Source organism: Spea bombifrons, chromosome 1 (genome assembly GCF_027358695.1).
Source record: "Spea bombifrons isolate aSpeBom1 chromosome 1, aSpeBom1.2.pri, whole genome shotgun sequence".
NCBI classification, from domain to species: domain Eukaryota; kingdom Metazoa; phylum Chordata; class Amphibia; order Anura; family Pelobatidae; genus Spea; species Spea bombifrons.
This window is the reverse complement of record NC_071087.1, coordinates 85,197,135-85,221,614: the sequence shown is the minus strand read 5'-3', so window position 1 is coordinate 85,221,614 and position 24,480 is coordinate 85,197,135. Positions and strand designations below refer to the sequence as shown.

The window sequence follows — 24,480 nt, the reverse complement described above, 5'->3', positions numbered from 1 at the left end:
AGCAGCATGTATCCTCCTGGATTTCTGCTACCGTGCCAGGTTGAGAAAACCAGGTGAGATATACACCCCATCCATCACTTTCCCATACACTTTACCACAATATATATATATATATATATATATATATATATATATATATATGTTAGACATGCATTTTTAACTACATAATATGTCAATATAAAAATATTAGACCCTGCTTCCAATACCTTTTATATTGATAAAATTAGACCCTATGCAAACATTTCCTTGGAACTTGCTCCACGCACCAAAAACTAGGTATAGATCAAATAAACAACACATACAACAGCACTTGCATTTATAGATCGACTGAATAAGAGATACAAACCTACATAACTACATACATAAATAATATATGAAAACATAGCATTGCAGGGATAGATCAATACATTAACACATAAACCCAGTTTTGCATGTATAGATCAATTGAAAATCACATGTGAACTCAGCACTGAAGGCATAGAATCAGACAATCAAATCTTGTATTTGCAGGTATAGAATAACAATGTATGGAAACATAGCACTGCAGGTATAGATCAGCAGAACACACAAGCCGAGCATTGCAGGTATAGATCAACTGGAAATCAGATGTAAACTCAGCACTGAGGGTATAGATCAAATAAACACATGGAAACAGCACTGCAGATATTGATCAACTGATTAAGACATAAAAATTTTATTATCTCACTCAATCTCATGCTTTATTTCAATATTCTTACAACACTCTTCCTCACAATCTACCCCCTCTCCCTCCCTTCCTTCTCACAAACTACCCCCTCTCCCTTGTCACAATCTACCCCCTCTCCCTCCCTTCTCACAATCTACCACGTCTCCTTCCCTCCCTTCCTTCTCACAATCTGCCCCCTCTCCCTCACTCCCTTCCTTCTCACAATCTACCCCCTCTCCCTCCATTCCTTCTCACAATCTACCCCCTCTCCCTCCCTCCATTCCTTCTCACAATCTACCTCCCTCTCCTTCCCTTCCTTCTCACAATCTACCCCCCTCTCCCTCCCTTCTCACACTATACCCCCTCCCTCCCTTCTCACAATCTAGCCCCTCTCTTCTCACAGTCTACCCCCTCTCCCTCCCTTCTCACAATCTACCCCCTCTCCCTCCCGTTTCACAATCTACCCCCTGCGGGTGATTAAAAGCGCAGAGGGGGGGGGCAAACCGGCAGTATAATGAAGGTTAGTGGACCCTAGGCAAATGCCCACTTTGCCCGCTGAATAAAGCGGCCCTGCTTCTCGCTCTGTAGCACTATTTCATGCTCACACACACATTCATGCTGAAACACACTAACACATTCATGCTCACACACACTTACACATCCATGCTCCCACGGAAATACTTACACGTCCATGCTTGCATAGAGACACTTACACATCCATCCTCACATACACACATCAATGCTCACACACTAATTCATACTCATCCATGCTCAGATACATACATTCTCACACTTAAACAGCCATGCTCACACAACAACATTTACACATACATGTTCTTTTTTTTCATAAACTGTTTTATTTGGTGTACAGAAGATCAGGAAATACATGAACACAGATCCATATGGTACAAGCAAATATGTTGAGCAGATACACATACAATCATGCAGTCAAATTGCGGACAAAACGAATACATACGTGAGTGTACAAAATTGGTCACTTATCAAAGTAGAGGTAAGGCGATACATAGGAACCAGATCACACACATACATGTTCTGACAAACTTCCACAGTCATGCTCACACACATATCCATACATGCATGCATATTCCCAATCCCTCCCTGTCACAAACTTCAATGCTCCTCTTCACCAGAGTACCCATTTCTAGAAGATAACTGGCCATGTTCACTGCCAGCTGCTCAAACCACCTCTGCTGTATCACCACTCTGCCCACATCTAAATGCACTATCCCAGTCACCTTTATTGCATCCCCAGTGGATGCGATGGCGCGCACCTCAGTATGACGCCACGAAGGGGGCATGGCTTAAAGGGGTGTAGCCCAGCGAGCGGCGGATTTAAAAGCCAGCATTGAGCCTTTGCTCATTGCTCAGTTGTTTTGATTCTTTAGAGCTGCAATGCTGTTCTACCTAGTGTTCCCTGCTGTTGTCCTTTCTGTTGCTGACTCCGGATTGTCTGACCTTCCTGCTGCTTCTCTGGTATCCTGACCCTGGTTATGGTTATTTGCTGGAATCCTGATTTTGGCTCCTCTACTCACTGACCCGTCTTCCGTATCCCTGACCTCGGCCTCCATTTTTTCCACTCTCTATCCTGCATCCCAGACTCCTCACCAGCACTATCCGTACACTTCCTTACCCTCTCTCTCCTTCACTCACTCACCTCAACCTCAACTTGCTCCAGCCACCTTCCTGCTTCCCTCTTTGCACTTTCTCAAAGGGGCGGAAATTCTGGGGAAACCCTCTCCTCCGATTAGAGGAATGGAGAGGCGGTTATGCCCCTGTGGCTCTGCCTATTAGAGGAAGTGAACGAGAGGCTCAGATAGATTCATAGAGACACAGAAAACCTTCTCCATAAATCTATTGGCAAATTGCCGTCCCTGTCAAAGTGCCGCTTGGGTCCCATGGACCTACAGGGACACATTGTAGGGCCGGCACTGCGCGCTGTGAAATATGATGGTGCTATAAATAAATAAATAATAATAATGTATTTTTCTACATTTTTTTATTCTTTGTAGAATGTTCAATCTCTTCCAAAATATCTTTTTAATCAAGAAAATCTTGCCTCATTGTTGTTTTGCTGGTATAGTATAATTGGTATCTGACACAAAAATGTGCTGTTGCCATGGAAACTCACAAAGCTACAAGTTTCTGGTTTCCCAAAGGAAAAATAGCAGGTCTGCTAAAGTTCTTCTTTTTTTTTTTTTAAGTGGAACAGCTTATCAATAGCACAATTTCCATAAAATCTATTTAATCAGTAATAACATGTCTTTGCAGTTGTGTAGTTTGCTTATTAGGTATTCTGTGTGAGAGATCACTTCATGCCTTCCATCTTAGGTAGCCACTATTAGAGCAGAGGCAAGTAGCCGTAGGGAAAAACCACACTGCCTTTACTTCTTTACCAAGTCTCTTCAAATTCACTTGTGCAATAATTCAAGATCTACCTCAAGCATTTGATATATGTATATTGCATCACATCTAACTTGGTATGAGTTCATGTCAGCACTCTCAATGCACATTTGAAATTTAGCGTAACTTGCTTTCAAGCATCTTTCTCTTTTTCAGATGAAAAGTGATCTACCTGGACATACATGTAATTGTCCTACAAGATTATAATAGGCTGGTTTCGAACTACCAGTGAAACATGATCTCCTTAGATTGCTTGGAGCAGACCTGCAGCAAACTTGTTAATGGCAAGTGAAACCTATTAGCTGCTTGATTGATTGTTCTTTTTACAGAGACTGGGAAAAAAGCCTTGTTAGCTGTCCTTACTTCATTGTCTTATTGTCTTATTGCCCGCATTGAATGTCTGCTAGGTATTTACGACATGACAGTTGACAAGCATAAATTTCCCTTTATAACATTAGTTCTCAGGGTCTAGCTGGTCTCCCAATCAACTTTCTCTAATTATAGAACTGAAAATCATGCACCTTGGACCCTGTTCCACAACATTATTATTATTATTATTATTATTCTTTTATTTATATAGAGCCAACAAATTATGCAGCGCTTAATATAATACATACATTTAAGGGGTATGACAAGGCGAGAATTGACAGACTAAGACAAAACGAGAAAGCCCTGCTAGCAAGCTTGAGTCATGTTACATAAGCATACCTGGGAACTCTCCGGGTCAACACCCGAATCCTCTGGGTCGGAGAAGGGTGGTCTTAACAAGCACCACTTACTGACCATTTGCCCTTTAAATGGTGGTGTTTCCCGCGATGTCAGCGGTAACGCCCACTGACATCAGTGGGAATACCCCAGACATCAGTGGGAACTCCCTCAACGTCAGCAGGACCAACTATTGATGTCAGTGGGCAGTCCTGGCCACGTCCTGCAAGGGGAGGCTCCAGGTAGCTGGAGCCCAGAAGTTCCCAGGTATGTTGATAAGGGTGTAGGTGTGTTGCACCTAATAAACTACTAGACAAACACCCTGATGCTTTATCATACTCTGACCGATGAAAGCCTATGGAGGAATGAAGTTAATTAGCATTGACACGAAGAATCAGCTCGGTGTGATGTTTGAGCAGAGAAAGTCATCTAAAATATCACTTTACCTACAATTGCAGACTCCAGGCCTGCAGAGCAAGGGAGCTTACCAGAAAAATAATAGATAAAATTATGGACAGTCCAGGTGGAAGGGCCCTTTCTAAATAATTGTGAACTGGCACAGGTAGACAGGAATGCAGCAGGGTCACGTTACGTTATGTGACTCTGCAGTGAAACCGAAGCTGCATTCACGGTATGCGAGCAGCAGACCGCAATCTGCAGCAGAGGTAAATAGGTGTGGGTGGAAGACAGGGGTTATGTATGTTTGCATGAATGTGAGCATGAATGTGTATATATAAGTGTATGTGAGTATGGATGTCTAGGTATATCCATATATCAGGATGGATGTCTAGGTATAAGTGTGTGTGAGCATGAATGTGTATGTATAGTTGTGCGTGATCATGGATGTGTATGTGTAAATGTTTGTATGTGAGCAAGTATATGTAAGTGTTGTGAGATGGAGTGTGTGTTAGCATGAGTGATGTGAGAAGGGGTATGCGTTAGAATGATTATGTGCATGTTTTTAGTGAGTATGGGAGTGTGTGTTAGCATGTATAAATTTATGTAAGTGTGCCAGAGTGTATGTTGGAGGGGGACAATGATGTCACAGACAAGCTGTTTGGGGGCAAGGATAGCGCAGGCAGGCTGTTTGGGGGTTAGGATAGCTGCCTAGGGCAATGGTGGCTCATAAGCTGTTTGGTGCAAAGATGACACTGTGGGACATGCTGCTGTGAAATTGGTGGTTTCTGGGGATTTTTCACACCAGGGCTCTTTGGTTTCCAGTTATGCCCCTGAGTAAACGCATGCTCTTTCTGATCTTGCAACCCATTTACATCCAGATATTTAACAATCTTTTGTGTGGACGAAAATGCCTTGTTGATGTCAGAGGAGAATGGGCAGACTGGTTTGAGATGACAGAAAGGCAACAGTAACTCAAATAACCACTCATTACAACCAAGGTATGCAGAACACCGTCTCTTAACGCACAACACATCGAACCTTGAAGCAGATGCACCACAGCAGCAGAAGACCACACCGGGTGCCACTTCTGTCAGCTCAGAGAAAGCAAAACAAAAAAAGCAACATTTTGGCCAAACAGGGCCTCTGTCAAGCCGAAACGTTGCTTTTTTTGTTTTGCTTTCTCTGAATAAAGTAACCTAAGGATTGGAAGCTGTTTGGAGTGCTGGGATTCTTTTCTGTGTTCATATATTTCAAGAGGGTTTATGCTGTCCCTTTTTTCCTGTTAGCACCCAGCTTCCTGGGAGTTGAGTGCTGAACGATTTTTTCTTTCCTTGTAGAAAGTATGGCATGAAGAATGAAGACAGTTCTGAAGGCAAAAGAGGGTCCAACCTGGTACTACCAAGGAGTACCTAATAAAGTGGCCAGTGAGTGTATATATATATTGTGTATTTGAGAGCTACATTGTCTAAAATGTTATTTTATCTTTGATCAACAACATGCTTAAAATATATCAGACAGTGTATATATATACACACACACACATTTACATACATAAAATGAAAATGAGAATACTTATCAAAAGTTTTACTTCCTCAAATACAAAAAATGAAAAATACATACTGCATATAAACTGTATACAATATGGTATAAAATAGCATGGTATGAGTAATAAAAAATATAAATATGAAATTCAGGAAAGAGCTTAAGAGTTTAAGAGCTTAGACTCAATCAGTAAACATCAGGAGCAAAAGAATGTAGATACTGAGTCTGGTAGGAGTCTCTGTGCAGGGATCAGGACCCTGTGTGGTGTGGATGCACCTGGATGTAGATGGTTGTCTGCTGCTTCTTCCTAGATGCCATCTACAGGCATGGAGCGAAGAACTGGCAGAGGATAGGACTGAGGAAACTAACAGATGGCAACAGCGTCTGGGGTGGCTGGCAGCGGAGACTGGGGAGACATTGGACACAATAATCTGTTAAAGGTTTTCTGCAGGTTGATGTGGGATTACTGGAGTTCTTCAACAATCAGTAAGTATAACAGTTAAAGGAGTAGAAACAATCTTCACACAGCATTTGGAATAATCTACAGATTATTAACCATCTGGATACAATGATAGTTTGTGTAATTTATGAGTGTGTCAGGCGTACATGACACTCTATAGACAACAGTCATAAAACATCTTTTAGAGACCTATTCTTCCTCAAGATCCTTTCATTTGAATACAGCATGAAAAATGTTATACATCAAGAAAAGCAGGTTTATGTATGGTTCACACAAAAGGGGAAAATTGATATTATCAGATGCTTACTGCAATCGTTTCAACACAGTTTAACAGGAAAAATCTGTTTTGTTATCACCAGACCTTTGCATAATTGGGAGCTTATGGGTCCTGCTCCCTGAGACATATCTCTCTCTTACTCCATGGGGTAGTCAAAAGAGCAGGTTGAGTGAAGCAGGTCACTGAAAAGGGGGCACAGAGTAGACAAAACTGGGTGGGGAGCTCGCATGGATAAACCACCCAACTCAGAGATTTAAGGAGTATACTGGAGACCAAGTAATCAGTTTTGATACCATCAGGATGCATGTCAAATCCAGAGAGAATACAATTATGGGCATTACTAGCCAAATGTCTACTTTGACAACATAAACTTTTTTTTTTTTATTCACTAAAGTGGGAGCTGGCAGGAGAGTCTGCAGGAGAGTTGCAGTTTGACACCCTGAATTCACATTATAAAGGGCTATTCCCTAGCTAATATTTGGGTATGAAGGTGTGAGTAGGCCCTGCGTGATGGATAGTTCTACCAGTGAGGAATCAAGAACTCATTGATTTAAAAAAAGGGGTGCGCCTAGGGTTAGTGGCTTTAACACCATACACTTAGATATACACACACACTAACACACATTCATGCTAACACCATACAAAGACCTACACACATCACCTCCTAACATCATACACTAACACCCACACACAAGTTAACAGCATACACTCATACCAACACTCACACACTAACATCATACACTAACACAGGCACACAAATGCCATACAGTAACAAACATTCACATATACTAACACATATATACACAATCTATCCATCTCCCATCATTAGAGCAGCTTGCACATCTCTTCCTCCACCTCACACTTACCTCATGCAGAGCCCTGTCTTCACTGCAGCTTGTACTCTGTGTACATGCTGCTGCCTTACTTCTCCTGGGTCATGTAACTATCATTACCTGACCCGCAGGTAGCCGCAGTCAGTATGGCACCAGCCCACCCCACGATTTTGTTTTCTCTCCCGGTAATATAACGTGAAGGAAGTGAGGAAAACTCTCCCTCCTACTCCATCTTTTGTGAATAATGCTCAATGTCTATTTCCACATGCACATGAGCTTGGCCCAAAAAGATAATGACAAATTATACCCCTCATACTAAGATTGTTAAAACATTATTTAAGAATGTGGGCTTTTGTTGTCATTATTCTTTCCTGTGTATGCAAGGTCATTCTTATGCAGTAACCGCACCAGAGCTATGGGAGTAATCTGCTAACTTTTTGATTTTTAATTATGTAATTATTGGACCTATAGATTTTTGTAGTAGGCCATTGAGTATAAAAAGTCTCTAGAGCATTGGTACACTAAACTATCATCCAAATTTGTAAACCAAAAATATATTCCAGACACTTTTTTTTATAATCTGCTAAATAGCAAACTACAAATCTAGTGCTTTTAGGACTGTCACAAACCGACACTCTTTATCCAAATGAACTAGATGAACTTAATCCACAATAATGCCAGAGCACATTGTCTTGAGTTGTTCTTGATCCCTGCACACATAAGTGGTTTGGGACAGGTAAAGTACTATATTGTTATATCATAATAAAATGGCCAGGGGTACATGACCAAAGATCATCAGTCAATGTCTCATATGGAAAAGGTGACCATGGAGCTTCTCAGGATCTTTTTTTTAAAAGGGGCAACAAAGTTAAGATCAAAGTGGCATAATAATCAACACTTTGGTCATTCCTAAAATAAGTAAGTCTCTGGTTGCCGGAGGTGACTGTGAAGTCTGTGACAAAAGTACATATGCAATAATCTGAAGTCTAAAATAAAAAATGTGTTTTATTTAATTATCTATTTACAGTAGACAAAAAAAGAATTTATATAAAATATTTAACATCACAAATGGTTTAGTACTTTTTGTGGAATGTACTGACATTTTGAAACCTGGCGCTTTGAAGCACAACGTGACATACATTATTTCAAATCATCTCAAATCTGTTGTAAAGAAGTCCATTTTTATAATTGAAGAAACTACATGGCTTCTATATTACTAACTTGAATCATTATACAAATTAGTTTTAGAATTGCATCTGTATAGTGTATCTAAATGAGTTACATTTTATGGTTTAATCTTTTTGTGCAAGTTACAACAACACGTAAAAAATATCCATGGATGTGAATTCCCCTTTATGCCATCTCCATTACCCCCTTGGCACCATATTGTCCAAAATAGTTACATGTAATTAGTAAAGCCAATTGCTTTTCAGTTTACCTAATGTTCAACCCTTACAGAATTATTCTTTGGTGCCTAATCTAACTATGGAAATGGCACACAAGCTAAAACAATAAGGAACGTTCTGTTGACTGGTTGCAGACCCTTTCCACGTATGCCAGATAACCTGAGCTTTGAGAATAAATCTTTTTGTGAATGAAGTGGATGCAACTGTAGCTGGTCTGAAATCTTGTTAAGTAAGGTTACCTTAATCTTCCACAGTCTTAGCATGTAAATGCATGAATTACACAAATGTTATTGTGTGGCTACTTACAAATCACCGTGGCTGGTTTGTCAGCAAGAGCATTGCCACTGCACTAAAGACCAGGGGCAAAATCACCTGTTCCACAAGGCAGAAGCCAAGAAACCACCTTGAGAACTTCATACCGGACTTTGATTTCCTCGCCTGAGAAACTCACTGGCAGCAACTGGGATTGGGATATTTTTGCAGTCTTTTAGTCTTCACATAGCAGCATTGAATATCACCTACATAGTCATTTGCTTTTAAGAAAACAATTAAGAGAATCGTACTTATTTTCATACCTGGGAACTCGCCAGGTTTTCAGATGAAGTGCTACATACAGGTGGCATCTCCAGTGTCCAAGCAGGCAAGTGTTTGGTCTGCCGACTGGGTCTAGCCCTTCCCCTCCTTGCAACTATGCTCCAAGGTGAGCGAGAGTTCCAGACTGCCAACCCTGGGTATGCTTATATTAACCCATTGAGTTCCAGGGATTGGGATACATTTTTTCCCTTTGGGATGCCGGGACAATTTTTATATAAAATCTACAGGAGGGACTGAAATGATATTAAACATTTGTTGTCATTCTATGGTGTGTCCTATTTCCTTATTTATATATGAGAACAATTGTTCAGATCTAACTTCTTCAATGCGACAATCACATTGTAAGGGTTAAAGCTTGTGCCTTCAGTCCCCACATAATTGTGGGGTCCAAGTCTCAATCAATGCTGGTGTTCCTATGGAAAGAGTAAAAAATATATTAATTAAAAACAAATCTTCAACAACACTGACCTTCCACCAGAAAGATTCACAGAGAGTGGAGCCATCCAGATCATTAGCTAAGTTGGTGTTGAGTGTCTGGTTGTGTCACTGTGCATGAGAGTTGGTGTGTGTGCAGGGAGGCCTTTGGGGTGTGCAAGCTGTGCGGCTGCATAGGGCACCATGGGAACAGGGGCACCAGGAGGCCGTCCCTTCACTGAGGTGGGTGCACGGGGTGCACTGCACCCAGGCGGCAAGGGGCAGAGAGAGAGAGAGAGGGGCGGAAAGCAGTTGCTCTTGAAAACTTTTTCAGCAATCGCCCAGTGGCCCTCTGCTCCCTGCCACCATCCGTCTTGGCGCTGCCCTGAGTGCAGTGGTGGGAGCACTTGGCATCTGTCTCAGTTGTGGTGCCAGCGCTTCATGCTGAGCTCAAGGACAAAGGCCTTGCGCTCCTACCACAGGACATCAGCAGGGTAAGTGCAAAGGAGAGGTGGAGATAGTGAGAAGGGGGAGAGGGGGTAGATAGTGAGAAAAGGGGGGCAGGGTAGATAGTGAGAGGGGGTAGTAAGAATATTTAAATAAAGAGAGATAATGCATGTGTTTTAAAGAATTGTGTGAATTAATGAATTGTGTGAATGAGTGGGAGAATGGATGAATTGTGTGAATGGGTGAGAGAATGGATTAATGTGCGGATGAATTGTGTGAATGAGTGAGAGAATGAATTAATTTGTGTGCGAGTTGCTTGAATGATTTGTGAGAATGCATTAATGAATGTGTAAATTATTTGTGTGAGTGTTTGAATGATTGTGTGAATGAATGAGTCTATGAGTGTTTGTGTATATAATAGATGTATGAGTGATTTGGGAAAGGCAAAGATGGCACAAGCAGGTTTTGTTTGAGCCTTGGGGACCAAGATCGCAGAGGCACGGTGTTTATGGGACAAAGATTGCAGAGGGCAGGCTGTTTGGGTACAACAATGTCTTACACTGGGTTTTTTGGGGACAAAGATGGCTCATGCTGGGTTGTTTGGGGAAAAAGTTGGCTCAGGTTGGGCTTTTGTGTGTTATTTTGCTGAGCTCTGCTTTGTTTTCATACATTTTTTTTAAGGTATAGCGGCAAATACAGGGTTTGTACCTCTTATTCATTTGATCTATACATGCAAGTGCTGTTTACATGTGTTATTTATTTGATCTATACCTGAACTACAAGGAGGAAGGAAAAGAGGTGTGGCTTAGTGAATGAGGTGACAAAGGGATTCTGTGGAGGATTACGGGGGAGTGGGCCAAAGTCACAGTAGGGTCAGAAGGAGGGAAGACTGCACTCACTCACAGTTTTCCCCTAACCTGCAGAGTCAGTGTGGCAAATATTTTTTTGGGTGTGGGAGCGGAGGAAGTGATTGCATACTAGGGAGCGTAGAGAGGGGCCCAAGGAAATGCTTTTTCAAAATTTAAAAAGTGTTTTTGTTACAAAGATTGCATTGTTAGCGGTCTTTTTCCTATATTTAACGTATTTAACGCACATTATTGTTACCAGCGTTTCCAGTTATATATTACTGCACTTGTTTGCATTTGCACATAATCTCTAATTAAAACTAGTTGTTTGTTACAAGATTTTTTTTCTGTCTTGAGTAGTCCGCACAGGGTGCCTGAACACCTAAGGCTGGCACTGTCTGCGTGTTTTACTGTGGAGTACCCCCCCCCAGTCCAAACGTTGTTTTTGCCCATGATAGACAGATTTATTACCGCATAGGGTAGAGGGATGTGTTACAGCTTAAGGTTACTTTAATGTGCATACATGGGGAGGGGGGGCGTTTGTGTAGGGGCACTGGAGTCCCCCTTTAAAAGATTCTATTACTGTGTCCTGTTACTCTGTCCTGTTATGTGCCTTGTCAGGTACTAAATTAACAGAGAGCGAGAGCAACTATATTTGTCCTATGTAATCACAGTGCCATCTAGAGGATATTGGGCAGCATTACCCTGCTCTGACACCGATTTAACCATTATTATGTATTTCTTTATATGGCAAGATCATATCCCATGGACATTTACAATGCGATAAGAGTAGGCTTTATAAGCTATATTATATATATATATATATATATATATATATATATAGCCTGCCCTTTTTCTTATCACAAATGTGCACAATCCGATAAATACAGGTTAAGCTCTTTCAAAAACATACTGTATATCCATGAAGTCAGTGTACCATGATACACAGATGACATATCAATTACAGTACATCACAAATGACTTTGTTAAAGCCCACAATTAAAATATTGGTAACCATCGGTGACATTGAAAGTTACACTGTACTACTTTGCAACTTTTTTCTCGACCTTCAATTTTTTTCGTTTTCAAAAGATAGCATTCACATAATATTAAAAAACAAAATGATAAAACACAAAAAATATTTTTTTCCATATAATTGTTTTTTTGTCTTTACCAGTAAAAAAATAAACTGTAGAGATTTCTTTATTAAATGAAAATGACGTTTACTTTTGATCACCCAGAAAATGAAGTGTACTTTTGATCACCCAGCGCATGCCAGAAATACTTAGTGAGGCGTAGAGGGATCACATCTACAAAAGTGTTCAATATTCAAATTTTCAATTTCAATGAAAAGCACATTTTATTTTATATAAAAACAAAATGTACCGTATTACAATGTTCTATGGAATAAAATTCTTTAAAATGAGACAGGTTTAAAAACATATTGAAAATATGGTTGTTTTATTTAATACCCTGAAGATCTCTTCATTTCTATTAGGAGAATATAAAGTTCAATATAAGCTGAATTCAGAGGAAGATCACTAGCATCTTGGTGGTCATCATTTCTGACATTTTAAATGTTCTTCAAGCGGCTGTATTCTAAGTACTTCTGTGAAGCCGTCACCAAACCAGCAAGTGATATGAAGAGTATCAAGGCTAAAATAAAACAGACGATCTTGACACTGTTTCCTCCTGTAAACTGACCGTGGGTCTGCAGTCAGCACTGTTGATATTGCACATTTTGCTTCCTCAAAAGTCTTGAAGTAAGTGAATGATGGTCCAACTATAGGAAGAGAAAGAAAAAAGCAGTGACAAAATCTTTCCATCCGTTTTGTTACATAAAAAATATTGACGCTGGAAGTTCCTATTTACCAATATATGCTAAGGGTCCCTGGCTGCTATTACATCTGGTCAAATAATCCAAGAGCATTTTGTTAAGGGTACAGAGTAGTGGAGACAACCTAGTAGGACACCAGATGTAAATACAGCCTTGCTTATTATGGTTTAAAGCCAGATGCTTGGGAAAAAAAATCAAAAATCAAATCTTCTTACAAACCCAACCCGGCACTAACATTGTACTCCAACTTACCACAAGTTACTCTAAAGTACCCCATCACTCAATACTCTTTTAAATGACTTGAGCTGGGATGCTCCAATTATGCCTTTAATAAAGGTAATTTATAGTACCTGAGTCAGAAGGAGGTTTAAATTGTCTGAGCTCCATTTCCGAATGAGGTGTAAATCTGACTTTTAAATTGGCCACAGGTGCATCTTTCACCCATATTGGAACAAAACTATCCTCGGAGTTGCAGGTCTCCTTGGTTTCATGTACGCTTGGGCTCTTGGGCCCGGTGAACTCAGTTCTCTGCTCTGTTGTGGCTGTGCCATCTATTGACTGATTGGAGACACCATCAAGCAAGGTATCTTCTAACACAACAGGAGGCAGTTCATTAATGACCTCTAAAGCTGTATTCTTTTCTTGGTCTTCATTTATTTCACCAGGAATGCTTGGCGTTTCACATGCGAGTTTAGATGCTGCTTGTTCTGTGTCAACGAATTTTTCATTGGGAGCCTGGAGACATTGTGGCTGTTCAATTGCTTCACTGTTCTGCGGCATGACACATACATTATCGTTGCCTGTTCCTTCCTGTGCTTGCAGTTCGTCTAAAGAAGCTGCAGGTTTAGGGGAATCATACTCAGAAATATAAGGTTTAATGTCCAGAACCGGAGTGCCTTGTATCATATCAATTCCAGACAAATAGAGTGTACCACCTGTATGAAATAATTAAATAAATAGGAAACGTAATATTATTACACCATAGAAAAAAAAGAAAAAAAAAAGAAATCCTATTAATGGAGGTAATAGACGGTACTGTTTACACCATAGTATATGTATTTTAATAATAACTGTGTAAACTGTTGATGCACAGCCAATATAGAAAACCATATAGTCTGCCCATTTTCCCTCATGTAAAGAATGAAACCATAATCACTCCTTAGTCTTGTTTTAGGTTTAGAACAATGTTATGCCTATCCCATGCATGCTTAAATACCCCTGATTTTATTAATCTTCTAAACTTCTTATAGGAGGCTGTTCCATTTATCTACCACTTTTAATAAAATAAATGCTCCTTACATTACATCTAACCCGCTAGTTTTAGGTTATGACCTCTTGTTCTAACATTTCTCCTCTTTTGAAATAAACGTCCCTCCTGTAGTGTATTAAAATCCCTTTAAATGTTTGCATTACATCACTCTTCTCTCAATCTATACATGGTAATGAGAGTAAAATGAGAGTTCCTAAAGTTTCCAACACCATAAGGCTATTAGGAATGTGGAATTAACCCCTTCACGACAAAGCTTGTACATGTACGGATTCACAATGCATTGTCCTTAATGGATTTAAGGACAACCCGTTGTACTTAAGGGGTTAAACAATACACCAGTCATTAATACACCATACATCATGGTGCATTTATTATGGATCTCCTAATCATAGCAGATTTGCTCACAGCAGCACACCAACCACACCGTTCCAAATCAAGCTTCATTGTGCGTTAAATTTAGATGGCTCCATGTTTGAACGGTTTGCTATCCTTGCCAGAGGAAATTCTGCATTATAGTTATAGTACTAGTCAAGGATAACAATTAGACTGATAATATACAAGAAAAGTAAGCATGCTTGGTTTAGGAAAAATGTCAAGATTGCCCTTTGGCACACAGCTCCGAAGCTCCTTAATTCATCATTACCTTCCACTTTTTCAAGTCTGGCCAGTGTAAGTCCTATAGCATTGGGGCGATGGGGGCTTCGTGTAGAAAACACTCCGGTTTTGGCTCCATTCAGTCTTGGTGGCTGGACTTTAGCTTTGCAACTCAAACGCCCGTTCTTGTGAAAGACAAACAGAATCCTAAAACATAGTGAGTATGTAAATACAAGGATTATCTAGCGAATGAATTATCGTTTTGTGTTGTCTGTTAGATGTCAAGCAAAAAACGAGAGACTACCACTTCAGGATGATAGATACTGTGCCTCTAATGGCAAAAGATGTCTATAGTATGCCCTTTACTAAGCCCTATTTTCATGTCATACAGCTAATTACAGGGACATAATATCTGCACAGACCTGAGATATGTGACAGTGCAGAATGAATATTAACTAAACTGTAGTTCCCCCCAATGGCGAGCAGCTGCCAACTGATGGGAGTAGAATACATCTATGGAAATTCTAGAAACAAAAACAAACCTGTAACAATTGTCATTTTATTCATTCAAAGAGTTCTATGAATTCTAGCCATAAAACGATTTATATATAAGTTATATATAAAGATAAATCCTGATGCCAAGGGGCAAAAGTTAACCAATTGGCAAAGAGGTTTCGATGGCTGTTTATTGTGGTTCTACCGACTTGCACCAGACCTGCCTTACACAACCATGTCCATTTCTAAAGTTATCAGGGCAGTGGGTTTAGTACACACTATATGACACTGTGACCAGAGATTATGGTTTTATGGCTTTTGGAGCTTCTATGGCCCGCTCTACGCATAATGCAAGACAAGATTCTCCAATAAAAAGGGTAAAAGTTGGTCCTCTATACTAAATAGCCATTGTGACGAGTTAAAATTCATCCTCTATCCACAACATGCTGCTTGTTGGAGCCCAGGTATACTGGAACATGATAGATCTGCTCACCATACATGAGAGAATTCCTCTAATCCCATAAGCGAGTGTTCTGGATTATTGAAGACATTTTTGCTTATCCTTAAGCAGGCCCGAGACAAACTGCAAACAGAGGGCTGTCTGGGTGTACCGTTTTTTGTCTTGAAGCAGGATTCGATATATCCAATTGGTTTAGTTAATACATTTCCTGAAAAAGAGAAAAATATAAATTTGATTAATAAAATAGTGATTTTGTGAACAGGCCAACAATTGTTCATAATCATTTTTGGAAGGATAGCAAGCCACTTGCATCAGTCACTGCAATTACGACTATCTCATTGTACCTATGGAAAGGGGTCACAAAAGTTTTAATATTAAAAAAAAAAAAAATACTATGATTACCAGGCTTACATGTAGAGCCACCTCATGACACTCAACAGCAGACTGTCGCAAGGAGGCCATGTGGGAGTTGCAACAGCACAGAAACCCACAGATTTCTCTGCCCCGTGGGCCGGTCAGAGGATCTCCCCCAACCGACCCATGATCCTCATTACCCACAAAAGTGGGACAGTTACTAGTGATGGGAAGTTCGGATCATTAAAGTGAATCGGATCATTTCGATTCGTTCACTGAAATGATCCGATTCATGATCCGAATCTTCGGATCCCTCAGTGTGACTCACAGGAGTTACTGTTTTCCAGTAACTCCGTGCAGGCACACTAACGATTGGCACCGCCCCTTTCATTATGAATCCTCCCCCCTGCCTACTCCAGTGATGTCAATGAAGGCAGAGAGTCGTTCAAAGATTCGGATCTTACAGGGATCCGAATCTTACAGGGATCAGGATCACTGTAAGATCCGGATCACTGTAAGATCCGGATCACTGTAAGATCCGGATCACTGTAAGATCCAGATCACTGTAAGATCCAGATCACTGTAAGATCCAGATCACTGTAAGATCCAGATCACTGTAAGATCCAGATCACTGTAAGATCCAGATCACTGTAAGATCCAGATCTTTGAAAGACTCTCTGCCTTCATTGGGATTCGAATCAGTCAGATAATATTACCATACTGTTATAAATAATACATTAATAATCACTGCCCCCAGGATTTACATTCCCCTTTACCTGCAACTGCACCTTAAGCTAACTTTATTAAATTAATTAAATTAACCCTAAACACCCCATCAACCATGACTGCCCCTAAAATTAACCCTTAACACCCCATTAAGCATAACTGCCCCCAAATTAACCCTAAACACCCCATTAAGCATAACTGCCCCCAAATTAACCCTAAACACCTCATTAAGCATAACTGCCCCTAAATTAACCCTAAACACCTCATTAAGCATAACTGCCCCTAAATTAACCCTAAACACCCCATTAAGCATAACTGCCCCCAAATTAACCCTAAACACCCCATTAAGCATGACTGCCCCCAAATTAACCCTAAACACCTCATTAAGCATAACTGCCCCTAAATTAACACTAAAGACCCCATTAAGCATAACTGCCCCTAAATTAACCCTAAACACCCCATTAAGCATAACTGCCCCTAAATTAACACTAAAGACCCCATCAACCATACCAATTTATTAGGTAATTTGTCTGGAGTACATGCAATTAATTTAGGGGCAGTTATGGTTAATGGAGTATTTAGGGTTAATTTCAGGGGCCGTTATGGTTAATGGGGTCTTTAGGGTTAATTTCAGGGGCCGTTATGGTTAATGTGATCTTTACGGTTAATTTCAGGGGCAGTTATGGTTGATGGGGTATAAAGGTTAATTTTATGCTGATGACTGAGGGTTAATTTAATTAATTTAATAAAGTTAACTGTAGGTGCACTTATAGGTAAAGGGGGGCAAACTTAGGGGAATCTAAATCCTGGGGGCAGCGTGAACATTATTAATTTATTTATTTATAAAAGTATGGTATCAGTAATATTCTCTGTAAGATTTGGATCCTTGTAAGATCCGGATCCCTGTAAGATTCGAATCATTGAATCATTCGAGTCTTTGGATCATTCGAGTCTTCGGATCATTCGAATCATTGAACGAGTCTCTGACTCTATGAGTCATCGTTCCTCTGTGAATTAATGAGCTGTAACCTGACCCCAGAGTCTGTGTCTGAGTGCTCTGCAGATGACTCACAGCTCTAGGATCAGGTTACAGCTGAATGATTCACAGACTGAACCGCTACAAATGAATCGTTCAGTCTACTGAACCGATTCATCCGGATCACTAAAAAGAACCGGATCAAATGAACGATTCATTCATGATCCGGACATCACTAACAGTTACATCTAACATAGGATGTGTCCTGCAAAACACAGGACACTTGGGAGATATGTGTATCTGTGCATATACAGATTTTCTTTTTAAAGTGTTCTTATATTATATATGTACTCATAATATATATATCTAGTTTGTGTGTAATTATATATATACACACACACACACACATACATACATACACACACACACACACACGATAAACCTGTAACCATTTTAAACTGTACAGTCTCAGTACAGAAGTAAAAAGCAGTAGTAATTGTAGCTTGTTATAGTAATTACAACAACCGGACAACCAGTCAATTATTTACCTTACTGTACAGGAAACTCTACTATTATAAATGCTGTTGCGTTGCTCTAAGAGCAATTAAACAAAAGCAGCGCAAAAAACTGCATTATTTTACCTTCTTACCAGCAATTTACTCATTACTGCAATGGTATCATGAAGGAAGGGGTGAGAGGTGGAGTGAAATGATTTTGGATGACTACGACAGACTTGCTAGTTCCAAATGGGGACAGGCCCACCTAAAAGACCCCAAAACACATATGATAACTTATCTGACTGCTTAAACATGGTATGAATTGCACAATGCTCAATTTCACAGTTGCCAACAGTCCCATATTGTAGGGAGAGTCCCAACAAAGAAACACAGAATTTGACAGCACAGAGTTATCTGGTTTGCTTATTTTTCAAACCTTACTTCTCAGTCTTGCCTTGGATTAAGGATAGCTTTATATCTATCCCATGCATGTTTAAATTCCCTTAGTGTATTTGCGTTTACCAGTTCTGCTGAGAGGCTGTTCCACTTATCTACCACCCGCTCTGTAAACTAAAACTTCTTTACATTAAATTGAAGCCTCTGACCCTCCAGGTTTAGGTTACAACCTCTTGTTCTACCAGTTCTGCTGAGAGGCTGTTCCACTTATCTACCACCCGCTCTGTAAACTAAAACTTCTTTACATTAAATTGAAGCCTCTGACCCTCCAGGTTTAGGTTACAACCTCTTGTTCTAACATTTCTCCTTTCCTATGTCTATTTGGCTTATTCCACCAGAGTTGTCTACCTTATTGAAGACCTTTATATCATCAGCAATTAGACCTTTGCTATTAAACTTTTTGTAATATTAAACATGTTAAAAATTATGGGTACCTGTACCAACCCCTGATGTACCCCACTAGTAACAACCAAACTACAACTACAAACCTTTCAACCATTTTAACATCCAAACCCAAAAACTGCAGTAGATATGTAATGCATCACTGCTTCTAAATTACAGATTGTTAACTTGTGCAGCCCACTCATCACCCCAGCAGAAAACATCTGTGATCTTCTTACGAGGAAGATGATTCTTCTACGTCTGCGTTGTAGTTTGTAACACAACTTTACACAATTTAAATAGACGGGGGGAAAATACTGCAGGTTTGTAAAGGTTTTCACAGTTGCATCTCCTTTTTATGACAATAATGGGATGAGGCCCAAGGACCATAACCGAGACACCGGAAAACACACCACTGTCAAATGTGGAAAAAAGGAACCAGAAGAGGACAGCAACACATGCCACAGAAATGGAGAACAGATGTGCAGTGAGGCAGATGTCACTACATCACAGGTAACAGAGCCGTTTGGGGAAATCAAAGATCTGCCTCCAACTACCCCACAAGCCTGTACTGTGCAAGGGATGTGTCTAGGCTGGCATGGAGCTGCCTGATCCATCAGCTTTGGGTTATTTGGCAACTCCTGTGGCTAGTTTTCTAGCTTTACCAGCTTATCTCTTGACCCCTGGGGCTCTAGTGAGTGCCTGCAGAAACAATCTTCCACGCACGATATATATTTACATGAAAATCATTATGATAGTGAGGCAGTCTGTTTTAGCCACAGACAGCCATGGTGACCCTACTTCAAAATTAGCATTAGCATCTGGCTCTCACCTGGGGAACAACATGTGTTTGTAATCAATACTGGGGGGGGGTTCTCTCTTAAGTGGGAGTTTTGGTTTCTGAGTTCCAAACTGCCTCTGAAAGCAACATCACGACAAGTAGTGTGGTAGTGTAGCATCAGCTGGGGGGGTGTAAAGCCACAGGAACAGTGGAAAAGTGTGATGGAGTCTGGAGTGATGAATCCCGCTTCACTATCTGGAAGTCTGATGGGTGAATCTGGGTTTGGCTGATTCCACCAAAACACTTTCTCATCCAGCATCACTGCCTGACCTCCCAAATTCCCGCAGAAACACTCCAAAATCTTGTGGAAAGCCTTCCCCAAGGAGTGAAGACTGTTAAAGCCGCAGAGGGAGAGGACAACTCTGTATAAATGGCCTATGATTAAGTGCCTCTCAGCACGAAATGCGTGAGACCACTGGCTTCATTAAGCCCAAACGATACCTCTGCCTTGAGGATTTTATAACTGATTCATTTGATGTCCTGCAATCTGGCCAAACCGGGAAAGCTTCAGCCCGATTTTTTGCCACTGCTGAGGAAACATGGAGTTTTCTGGACAGTGATGCTCCCTGGTGAATACCATATTTTTTTGAATATAAGACGAGGTTTTTTTCCCCAGAGCAAATGCTCTGAAAAATACCCCTCGTCTTATAATCAGACCTCAAATAGAGGTTGGACTATAAGACTAAGATCCAGATCTTCCACAGCACTGCAGGGAAACTGGATCCTGATGGGTGTCTGCGCGATGTGAGTAGACAACCTCCGCTGCTACCCGGCACTTCCGCTGGGCTTCTATGACGGAGCGCCGGCGTGACATGACTTTCCGGTGCTCCGTCATAGAAGCCCTGGCAGAAGTACCAGACAGCAGCAGAGGTTGTCTACTCGCATCGGGAAGGCATCCACAGGCTGCCCCCACCAGACACCAGGGAGTCTGGAGCATGGGGAGGGGCAAGTCTGGGGATGCATTGGTAAGTCTGGGAGGGCAGAGTGGCAAGCCTGTGGACAGATGTGCATAAGTGGGGTGCAGGTTAGCAAATAAAAACAAGAAATTATTTTTTCTCAATCATATGTGAATATTTATTAGTAAAACTTTTTTTCTATAGGGTAGTCTTATTTTCAGGGTTTTTTGTTTTTTTCTAAATATTCACATTTTGGGGGTGTGGTTGTCTTATAATCAGGGTCATCTTATAATCGAGCAAATACAGTAATACCAAGTTTCCTTCAATTCTAAAATACATTACTGTATACAGCACTGTATTTAATGCTCAAAGAAAAATATATTGAGCAAATAAGGTATAAGGTGTACAAGAGGATTACTGTATGGTGCATGTCTACTTTTAATTTTTTTGTTCTAACTCTATATTAATGCCTGTGGTTTGGGAATGAGATGTCCAACAAGCTCATATAGGTGCGATGGTCTGGTGTCCACATACTTTTAGTCTTATGGAGTATATTCATACCTGGGAGATCTCCGGGTGAAGCACCGCTTCTCCAGGTCAAGACCCGAATCCTTGGGGTTGCGGGAGGAGGGTCTTGACACGCCACGCTCCCCGCCCATTTTCTTTTTAAATGGAGGTGTTTCCCTCTAACATCAGCGGGGAACTCCCACCAACATCATGGGACCACCCAACGATGTCAGTGGGCAGTCCCGCAAGGGAATGCTCCGGGTAGCCAGAGTGAACAAGTTCCCAGGTATGTGTATATTGTGGGCCACCAGACTTGTTTACAGAGTAAACATAATTCAGTGGACCCGCTAACAGCCATTTCCTATTAATGTTTTAATTCAGAGATTACATATTTTCAGAAAATTTCCTTTTTTTTTTTTTTTTTTTAAACAGAGATGTAAAAAAACTGGATGCTCTTTAATGGTAGGCTATACCTATTAAGGGCTTAGCAGGCTATCGATACAAAGAGTTCATAGTTGCCAAGAATGTACAGATTAGAGCTATTTGTTGATAATTTAGTATATATTCTTCCGATAAGCCACGAGTTACGGTTGCCATAGTGCCATTTTCTAATACTGCAAATTCCTATTTTGAATGTCACAGGTATTAGCGGTTACGTACAGCGATCCTAATGCAATGTTTGGAAAGTGGCCTTATCACCATAGCAACGTAATGTAACGTTCCTGCTGATGGAGCCACTGCATTGGTTGTTATGGTGAAAAAAAAAGCTTAAAATTTTGCACCATAGTTACCTTCTATACTTAACCCCCATTGTGCTGAAATGATACTTGACATAATTTATTGTAAATAAAAAGGGGATTTATTGACAATTTGGTGTTTTTTTAATGTTTTATAAAGTAAAACTTCTGGTTATCCAACAGAACTATAAAAACCAGAATAAGAAAAAAAAATGGTCCTATAAATAGCTGGGAAAAAATAAAAAAAAAATCAAAAAAAAAAAAATCACAATGGTGCACAAAGGTACACTAAAATGACATTTTTTCCACCCCAGTGGTCACACTGGCCTCTTCATAGTGTAATTGCCCCATTTTGTTGTAGTCCCCCCATTACATTCAAGGTTAATCCTTTTACACGGACACTAGCTATGTCATCGCACAGCACTACGGTATACGTTGGTGCTATAGAAACCAATAAATAATAATGATTTTAATCTAGACCAGCACTTTTGCTTAGTTTGGGTCACTAGCTGTAACCACACGCCCAGCCATGGAATCGTTAATGCAATGAGGGGTTTAGTGATTAAGCCAGTGCGATCTACATCACTAACCCCCATACTAGAGTTTTTGCCCCAAATCTCCAGGTCTCAGGGTGGAGGGGCAGATTCTCAGGGTCACACAGACTCCTGACTCCTTCCTATCCTACGTTTGCCATGATCATACCGAAGACTAACATGCGTTTGCTACTAGCACGTTATAGTTGATCTCCCTACTTGAATTCAGGTAACTCAGTGTGTGTGCGCGTGTCCTATTATAATAATAATAATAATAATAATAAGATGGGGTAACACATTTGGGGAGTCACTAGAGCGAGAATCTTCACAATGGGTCATGAAAGGGTTAATATTAGAGTGTAAACTCATTTAATAAGTTCCCAGGGGACTGGGAACTCTCTGGGAAAATAAGTACAGGTGTAAGTAAAGAGGGAGAGAAAAAAAAAACTCGCCAGGGCTTAAAAGCACTGTAAGGATGTTTTAATTTACTCAGAGGGAGGTAGATACATGGAACAGCCTCCTAACATAAGTGGTAGAAGGAAATACGGTACATGGAATGATTTTAAGCATGGGGTAGGGATAAAGCTATTCTGAATCTAGCTAACACTAAGGACTGATTAAGGCCCGAGTCTTTACATCAGAATAACAAATGATTCTTATGTGTCAGCTCAAGGCAAATTATTTACCAAAAAATAAGGCTGGTTTAAACCTGGCAAAGCATGCATGTAACTTGACGGTAACAGGTCAATAAAGAAATCAACAATAGGTCTGGCAGATGTGTATTTGGCCACATTTATTTATTACCTGTAACATATAATAAAACATTGTCGGTCACAAAGCATTTTAATATATATATACATATCTTGGTTTTAATTCTCTAGAGCCACTTTGATTTGCTAATAACCGTCTCAGTCAATCCGTCAACGAAGGAACGCTACTTATAGCCGTCAACCACGTCATTTGATTTGCGTAGTCGCTGATTGGTTTACCTGATTCCAGCGAAAACGCCAAAGCCGCTACGCTACCTCCCGAGTTATTTTCGTGCGAGCCGCTAACAGGCATCCTGAGGCCGGTTACTTTAGGTGGCTGTCAGAGGGGGTTTGGCGCCTTAAACGCTTGTCCCAGCGCTGATATATACGATGGGAGAACGGACCGACTTTTAATACTCTAACTTTAAAGTAGACGCGCCATGTTTGAAGCAAGTGGAGGAAACGGAGAATTAGCTTTTCCGGCTTCCACTAGTGACGTAATTAGCCAGCGATGCCTTTCCGCCCCAACTATGATGCGCCGCTAGATCTAAGCATAGGCAATAATAACGCGACGACTATAATACAGCAGACAGTATAGATACATAGCGCTCTTTTCTCTGTAACGTTTTTGTTAAAACAGTATTTGGCACTTGGATATAGTTCAGTTTAACAACGTTTGGAAATATGCTGGGGGGGGTACTTACAAAAAAGTAGGCAACTAATAAACACAAAAAGCAATATATATATATATATATATATATATACACACACACATATAACACTGCATTGATTGTGCTTCTTATTAGTGACGACTGGAATACATTAGAGTGTTGGTGGAAACAAATGCCAAGTTGATCTACGGTGTTGAGGCCAAAAAGGGTGCTTTTGGGTGTGTAGAAGTGGGCAGGGCTTTAACCATAGATTATTACTAGGCTTTGAAGCCTATTTTTTTTTATAGTTGTTTGTTATTTGGGTATGGCATGGAGATAAATTGTGTAAACAGATTTCATTATCAACACATTTGTGCTGTTTCATGCATAAACATGATCTTTAGAGATGTAAAGACTTTCTCTATTAAGCAATGACACTTGGGAGATGTGAGTTGGATGGCCTGCGGGATCCGTCAAAAAACTTGCAGGTGCG

At 40.4% G+C, this 24,480-nt stretch overlaps 1 protein-coding gene across 1 annotated transcript; it reads right to left on the bottom strand.

Annotated features, from left to right (window-relative positions):
- Positions 1-12,218: 12,218 nt before the first annotated feature.
- Positions 12,219-23,803, bottom strand: TRMO (tRNA methyltransferase O). Its single transcript, XM_053456338.1, has 5 exons — positions 23,578-23,803; positions 15,718-15,892; positions 14,779-14,936; positions 13,216-13,800; positions 12,219-12,811 (listed from the first exon to the last, which is right to left on the bottom strand). Exons 1-5 carry the CDS (start codon positions 23,648-23,650, stop codon positions 12,588-12,590), a joined length of 1,215 nt encoding a protein of 404 aa, XP_053312313.1. The 5' UTR covers positions 23,651-23,803; the 3' UTR covers positions 12,219-12,587.
- Between the last annotated feature and the right edge of the window lie 677 nt (positions 23,804-24,480).